Source organism: Triticum dicoccoides, chromosome 5B (assembly GCF_002162155.2).
Source record: "Triticum dicoccoides isolate Atlit2015 ecotype Zavitan chromosome 5B, WEW_v2.0, whole genome shotgun sequence".
NCBI lineage: Eukaryota > Viridiplantae > Streptophyta > Magnoliopsida > Poales > Poaceae > Triticum > Triticum dicoccoides.
In genome coordinates this window covers 591,862,228-591,869,894 of record NC_041389.1, presented here as the reverse complement: position 1 = coordinate 591,869,894, position 7,667 = coordinate 591,862,228, and the positions used below count along the sequence as shown (strand labels likewise).

General features: G+C 49.5%; 1 protein-coding gene and 1 non-coding gene across 3 annotated transcripts; one reads left to right on the top strand and one right to left on the bottom strand.

Annotated features, from left to right (window-relative positions):
• Positions 1 to 537: 537 nt before the first annotated feature.
• LOC119311859 (LRR receptor-like serine/threonine-protein kinase RPK2) lies at positions 538 to 5,555 on the top strand. Of its 2 annotated transcripts, XM_037587574.1 has the most exons (5): positions 538 to 3,905; positions 3,995 to 4,070; positions 4,506 to 4,570; positions 4,819 to 5,024; positions 5,156 to 5,555. In XM_037587574.1, exon 1 carries the CDS (start codon positions 807 to 809, stop codon positions 3,858 to 3,860), a length of 3,054 nt encoding a protein of 1,017 aa, XP_037443471.1. In that variant the 5' UTR covers positions 538 to 806; the 3' UTR covers positions 3,861 to 3,905; positions 3,995 to 4,070; positions 4,506 to 4,570; positions 4,819 to 5,024; positions 5,156 to 5,555. The 2 variants fall into 2 exon arrangements, with proteins under 2 accessions (XP_037443471.1, XP_037443470.1); XM_037587573.1 differs by lacking the exon at positions 3,995 to 4,070.
• Positions 5,556 to 5,766: 211 nt separating this feature from the next.
• TRNAR-ACG lies at positions 5,767 to 5,839 on the bottom strand. Its single transcript has one exon. It is a non-coding gene; the product is annotated as a tRNA-Arg (tRNA).
• Positions 5,840 to 7,667: the final 1,828 nt, after the last annotated feature.

The window sequence follows — 7,667 nt, the reverse complement described above, 5'->3', positions numbered from 1 at the left end:
TCGAACCCAATGACTGGACGGGAGTGCCCGTGGTTTGTGGTCGATGTGGTTTCGTTAATGAAATTGAAGGGAAACCTCTTTCGTTAAAAAAAAACTATATTCCTACTTTTCTATTCCCGCGCTTGGGAAATCCCATGACTCGAAGAGGCCGTCACTGTTTAATCACAAAATTGAAACTGAGATGTTAAAAACATAAACTCTTTTTCCATAGTATATAAAATAAAAAGTAGATCGGTGGTTCCAATGATGTGTGAAACCCTCCTACTAATCCTGCTTTAACCCCATCCATCCACATCTCCAAAGAAAATCGGAGCATGGCAGGCAAGGCCTGGTCAAAACCCAAAAGCATGGACGCTTGGTCAGGCACCGGCACGGCAGCCACGCCCTCCCTCATCAGCAAACAAAACCCATCTTTCCGAGGGCAATACGGTCAGACCCAAACGATTTAATAAAAAATAAAGAAACGGAGGACGAAGGGGGGATGAATTATCAGTGGAGGACGGGAGAGGCGACGAGGAAAGTGCAGCGAAGGAAGCCACGGAAGGGGAAGCGGAGGGAGGACCGGCACCAGCAGTCAGTCCAGCAGCACCAACCAAAACCGGAGGGAGACAACAGACAAGGCGCAGGCAGAAAAAATATCGCCTCCGCCCCCTCCGAGTCCCCCGATATCGCGCGCGCGCCCGGGCTCTTCTTCTTCCCCATGTGAGTTTGCCCCTCCCTCTCCCCTCCCCTCCCTCGTCGGTCGTCGCCTCCGCTGCACCAACCGCAGCACCCCCGGGCCGTCCCTCGCCTTCGGCTGGGCGGAGATGGTGGCCGCTCGCCGGAGCACCGCCGCCGTCCTGCTGCTCCTGCTCCTGCTCCCGCTGCTCGCCGCCTCCTCGTCGAACCGTGGCCAGGAGCAGGACAGATCGGCGCTTCTCCGGCTCAGGGACGCCGTCCCCTCCTCCGAGCTGCTCCGCCGGTGGCCGTCGGGCGCGGACCACTGCTCCTGGCCGGGGGTCGCCTGCGATGCGAGGTCCCGGGTCGTCGCCCTCCACGTGCCCTCCAGCTTCCCGCGCGGGAGCGGGATCGCCGGCCAGCTGCCCACGTCGGTCGGGCTCCTCACCGAGCTCAAGCAGCTCTCCTTGCCCTCCTTGGGCCTTTTCGGCGAGATCCCCGCGGAGATCTGGCGGCTGGAGAAGCTCGAGGGGGTCAACCTCGCCGGGAACTCGCTCCGGGGCGCCCTCCCGCCCGCCTTCCCGCCGCGGCTGAGGGTGCTCAACCTCTCCTCCAACGCGCTCAGCGGCGAGATCCCTGCCTCCCTCTGCAGCTGCACGGAGTTGAACTTCTTGGATCTTTCCGGCAACCGGCTCAACGGGTCCGTGCCGGCGGTCGTCGGCGGCCTCCCCAGGCTGAGGCAGCTCGACCTGTCCCGGAACCTTCTTGCCGGGAGCATCCCCTCTGCTCTGGGGAGCTGCACACAGCTCCGCTCGTTGCGCCTCTTCTCCAATATGTTGGACGGTTCCATCCCACCAGAGCTTGGACGGCTGAGCAAGCTGCGGGTTTTGGACGTATCGGGTAACAGATTGAGCGGTCTGGTACCCAGGGAGCTAGGGAACTGCTCAGGTTTGTCGGTTCTCGTGTTGTCGAGCCAGTTTGATGCAGTGAAACCCCATGAGTTCAATCTCTTTGAGGGAGAGCTTCCGGAGAGCGTGACAGCTTTGCCAAAGCTTAGGTTGTTATGGGCGCCGAAGGCGGGCCTGAAAGGAAATCTCCCAAGCAATTGGGGAAGCTGCCATAGTTTGGAGATGGTTAATCTCGGAGGTAATTTACTTGCTGGAGTGATTCCGAGGGAGCTAGGGCAGTGTAGAAACCTCAAGTTTCTCAACCTCAGTTCCAATAGATTGTCCGGTTCGCTTGATAAAAATCTTCATCTGCATTGTATGGATGTGTTTGATGTCAGTGGCAATGAACTGTCAGGCTCAATTCCAGCGTTTGCGAACAAAGAATGTGCATCACAGCAACCGTTGGATGGCGTGACATCTGGCTATTCTTCACCCTTCATGTCCCAAGCTGTAGCACAACTATCATTGGGTTACTGTGAATCAGGAGAGTGTTCGGTTGTATACCATAATTTTGCAAAGAACAAGTTTGGAGGCCGTCTTACATCCTTGCCAGTTAGTGCAGACAGATATGGAAACAGGACCTTGCATGCATTAACTCTTGATCACAATAACTTCACAGGATCATTGGATGCAATTCTGTTGGAACAGTGCAGCAACTTAAATGGTTTGATCGTCAGCTTCCGAGACAACAAGATATCTGGTGAGCTCACAGAAGAAATCTGCTCAAAATGCCATGCCATCAGAGTTTTGGTTCTAGCCGAGAATCAAATTTCAGGAGTGTTGCCTGCTAACATTGGTTTGTTGGGTGCTCTTGTAAAGATGGACATCAGCAAAAACTTTCTGGTTGGTCAAATACCTGCCAGTTTCAAAGACCTCAAGAGCTTGAAATTTCTCTCGTTAGCTGCAAACAATATCACTGGTCAGATACCGTCCTCTTTGGGGCAGTTGGAATCACTGGAGATTTTAGATCTCTCATCCAATTCTCTGTCTGGGAATGTCCCTAGTAATATTGTGACACTGAGAGGTCTCACGACACTTCTGCTGAACAATAATGAGCTCTCTGGAAACATTGCCGACCTTACCCCAGTATCACTGTCTGTTTTTAACATTTCATTCAATAACTTGGCTGGGCCGTTGCATTCGAATGTGCGAGCACTCAGTGAGAATGAGGCTAGTCCAGAACCTGAGAATACATCCAGCGATGGCGGAGGCTTCACCAAAATAGAGATTGCCTCAATAACCTCAGCATCAGCGATTGTTGCAGTTCTCTTGGCCCTGATCATCCTTTACATTTACACTCGTAAATGTGCATCAAGACCATCAAGGCGTTCTAACAGGAGAAGGGAAGTTACTGTTTTTGTGGATATTGGTGCTCCTTTGACATATGAGACCGTTGTACGCGCTGCTGGCAGTTTTAATGCAAGCAATTGCATTGGAAGTGGTGGCTTTGGAGCAACATACAAAGCTGAGATTGCACCAGGCATTCTGGTGGCAATAAAGCGGCTCGCTATTGGAAGGTTCCAAGGTATTCAGCAGTTCCAAGCAGAGGTGAAAACTCTTGGAAGGTGTCGGCATGACAATCTTGTAACACTCATAGGGTACCACCTCAGTGATTCAGAGATGTTTCTAATATACAATTTTCTGCCCGGCGGTAACTTGGAAAGGTTCATACAGGAAAGGACAAAGAGACCAATTGATTGGAGAATGCTTCACAAAATTGCTCTAGATGTTGCACGTGCACTTGCATATCTTCATGATAATTGTGTCCCACGTATTCTGCACCGGGATGTGAAGCCAAGCAACATCTTGCTCGACAATGAGTACACTGCATACCTTTCGGATTTTGGATTAGCAAGACTACTTGGGAATTCAGAAACTCATGCAACCACCGGTGTCGCGGGTACTTTTGGGTATGTTGCTCCAGAGTATGCGATGACTTGCCGTGTTTCTGATAAGGCTGATGTGTACAGCTATGGTGTTGTGCTGCTTGAACTTATTTCAGACAAAAAAGCACTGGACCCTTCCTTTTCTCCGTATGGAAATGGATTCAACATAGTTGCCTGGGCTTGCATGCTTTTGCAGAAGGGCCGAGCTCGTGAGTTCTTCATAGAAGGGCTGTGGGATGTGGCTCCGCATGATGACTTGGTTGAGATTCTGCACCTCGGTATCAAGTGTACTGTGGACTCTCTTTCTTCTAGGCCCACAATGAAGCAAGTTGTTCGGCGACTAAAGGAACTCAGGCCGCCCTCTTACTAGAATTTGCAACTCCAGTATGACATACATCTCAAGACTGAGAGTAAGGTAAATTGAGCAAACTTTCCTGGAAGTTCATTTTGTTTAACCTCTCAACCAAAAAATGATGGATATGAATACTTTTTTTGGTGGTGCAGTATTTATATCGCGTGCAACTGTATTTAGGCTGTGAATGCACATAAAAGACAAGTTCTACATAAATCTTCTCATTTGGTATTTTTGCTCAACTGCTCATGTTTGAATGCTGTTAATTTATGTTGTCTATAGTTTGGTGATATTGTTTTCTCTTGTCAACATATAACATGTCTGCCCCTATTAAATTGTTTGGTGTTCACATACATGGAGTATCTAGCTTGCTTATTTTGGAAATATGCACAATAGCTTTCTGGTAGAAGTATGTCGTGATTCATAATCCTATGAATTTGATGTGTGAGGCTGTACCATTTGTGAGTTTTTGTGATCTCCATCTTTCATTTGTATTCCGATCATTATTGGTACTTCAACAAACTTAGTGCACTTCAAACTGGTGATCACTAGCAACCATAATTAATTCCTTTATGTTAACTATGTAGGCTAGACTGTTCTATGGCCCTTTGTTATGAAACAGTGTTTTTTATGGATACTTGATGAACAAATTTGTTCCTGCAGAAAGCAACCGCAGTATCGGAGGGATGAATTTGTTGATCCTGATCAACCGATGATTTGCTGTTAAAGTAAGTATATTCCTTCCGCATGGTTCGTACATAGGCTATATATAATTGACTGGTTCTTCTAGATGATATTGAAATGTAGATGCTACATGCCAATTTTCGGTTGCATTATTTTACAAAAAACAGTGCTATTAGTTATTTGGAATGGAAAACTATGAATGCATGTTTATGATAGGTTTATTTATTTGGCACACCATGAATCCATGGCATCTTTTATATTAAGTACTGAAGCTCTGATTTCCTGCATGTAGGCTGTTGAGGATTCTGTTTGACCCCAACTGCCAAGGATACTCCTGACAAATTAGTGGACACAGTATCCATGCCATATCCTCCGGTCATGCGATAATTGACCAGTACCAAGTGCAAGATTGCATCATTGCACGGCATACCGGTGCCGCTGAAACGACCGTCGCTCGAAGGGACTCCCGTGGGGAGTTGTGCCGCGCCTAGCATGACTGTAAGCAACATCCTTCCCTGAAATGTTACATCCTGGTTTCATGCCATGACATCCGAGTCCCCTCCCCTCAAGGATTGTTGTGTGCAGTTTGACTTAACATGATGACACCCTTCTCCCCCCTCCCTTTGCAGCGGCGTGGCATCATCGACGCGATGAAAACGACTGCGCGGCGTGGTTCATCGGCCTTGCCGTAGTTCTGCCGCGATCCACAAAATACAGAGGAAAGCCTTGTCCTGCGGCCTCCTCCATGAGTGAGGAGATAGAATGGCTGATCCGAAGAGAAGGGAAACCTCGCCGTTCTTCGGGTGGTGGCCCGGAGCAGCGATTATCACAAAAAATCCTTGATTAGTTGACTTGGGCTTTGTAACAGTATATCGTTTCCTTGCTGCTTTCTATTAAAAAAAAAAGCAGGGCCATGTGGCCTTTTTAGAGTGTCAAAAATGGTTTTACATTTTGGGTCCAAGGGAGCAGTGCGTACCGTTTCGTGCACTATGCAAAAAAAAGAAGACAATTGAGTAATTTTTTTGGGCAGAGCAGCGCGCAGCAATGGCATAATATTTGACGACTGATGCGATCTGTATCACGACAGTGAAGGAAGTAATTCAAGGAATCATTTGATGATACTAGAAATAAAGGTGGCATGTAGGTTAAAGAAAAAAGTGATAGAAAACCAAAAACATCGACTCCGCAAATAAAGGTGGCATGTAGGTTTAAGAAAAAAGTGATAGAAAACCAAAAACATCGACTCCGCTGGGGATCGAACCCAGAATCTCTGGTTTCGTAGACCAGCGCCTTATCCATTGGGCCACGGAGTCCTTGATGCTGATACCTCACATTCTTCTTTCAACACAAACGACCAGTGAAGTATGCTCAAGTATCGGTCGTGATTTAGACATGTGAGCTGAGTGATGTGGCACGTGCGGTTGAATCGGGAGACAGGTAGGCATCAGCTTTTGGTGAGCTAAGTGAAAGCCTGAGTCACGACTCGACTCACAGTCGGCGCGGCCGCACGAGCACCACAAGCAACCTGTAGTAGAAGTAGATCGGCACCCCTCTGCCCTGGGGGAGTTTATGGAAGTGACGGCGCCCCACTTGCCTTGTGGCCGCCTTGCGTGGCCGGATCTACCGTTGCTTATTTTGATCAAGTGGCTGAGGCCTGCCCAAGTGCTGGCTTCTTCCAGTAGGAGAGTTGTGTCGGTTATGTGTGTGCCGCTCGCACCCTCCGGCAGCTCGGCGGAAACCTCGCAGGCTAGTGTTGCCGAGATTGCCCGCCCACCAGTTTTGCTTCGGGTGCAAGCTCGGAATTAAAGGCCACGCGGCTGATCGGACGCTGTTTTTAGAACATCTACATCCGCAACCTGTACTCCCTTTTCATTAACTGAACAACGAAACGGAATCGATTACTCCCGAACGTCCGTATTTTACATTTTGGGCCCGAACGCTCTAATTGTCGTCGGATCAGGCGCACAGATCTTAAAGCGTGTCAGGGATACACGTCAGCAAACGAACCCGTTCGGAAATATACAACCCGTCCCGAACGCCTTATCCTTCTCCAGGCTCCACTCAGTCCGCTGATTCCCCTCGCCCCCTCATTCTCTTCCCCTCATAGGTTTTTCCACCCACCACTAAATCGCCGGCGATTCCTGGCGACAGCCGCGGCTCACGGAGATCCCGGAGCGCGCGCCGTGTACGGGCGAAGCGGACCAGCGCCTGGCGACTGGAGGTCCTACGGCGGGAGCGGCGGCCGCCCCTGGCCAACGGTGAGCTGCGCGGAGGGCAGCAGCAGCGAGATGGAATCACATTGCCTGTGTCGGCGGCTATGGAGAGGAGAAGTGTAGGAAGCTTCAGCACGAGTTGGGGAGATGGTGGCGTGGGGAGCTCGTGCCGGCGGCGGTTGGAGATGAGACGCAGGGCAGTAGCCGCACATGGAAATGGGGGACGCACCTTGGTGCGGCGGGGGACGAGCAGCAAAGGCGCCATCTACTCTAGGATCCCGGCACTGGTTCATTGGGTCAGCGCCTGCTGCCTCTGCTCTGGTGGGAGCCGCTCCTGCTTGTGCACCGGTCGTCGCCAGCAGGTCGATTAGGTGGCGACGTCGAGGTTCCTGCAGTCGTGAACATGGGACCTGGGAGCTAAGCTGGTTCGGGGATCACGGGCGGCGCCGTCGACATAGAGCTGGTGAGATTTCTGCTCCATTCCTCCCCCCACGACAGCTTCATTTGGCTAAAATTGCAGTGAATAGTGTATGTTTGCAGCTATGGCAATTCTTGTACTAAATTTTTGCCATTAAAATGCAGTGGACAGTGTGTAATTTTTTGCAGCTATGGCAATTTCTGTAGTGGAATTGCCATGAAAATGTAGTGGCCAGTGTATGTAGGCTGTTATAGAGTCCATGAAAATTTCTTGAAATGTTCTGCATTTTTTTGTGTCCATGGCAATTTCAAGGCGGAAACATATCAAGATCATGGCCATTTTGCCATGTAGCTTGGTATCATCACATAAGTATTGCAGACATCATAATATTCTTTTATTACACAATTTTGCCATGATATGTTTTTGATATGGCAATTTAAGATGTCAAAAACATTTGCAAGCTCGCCATGGCAAAGTTAATATGTGCAAAAACATGGTAAACTTTTTTTT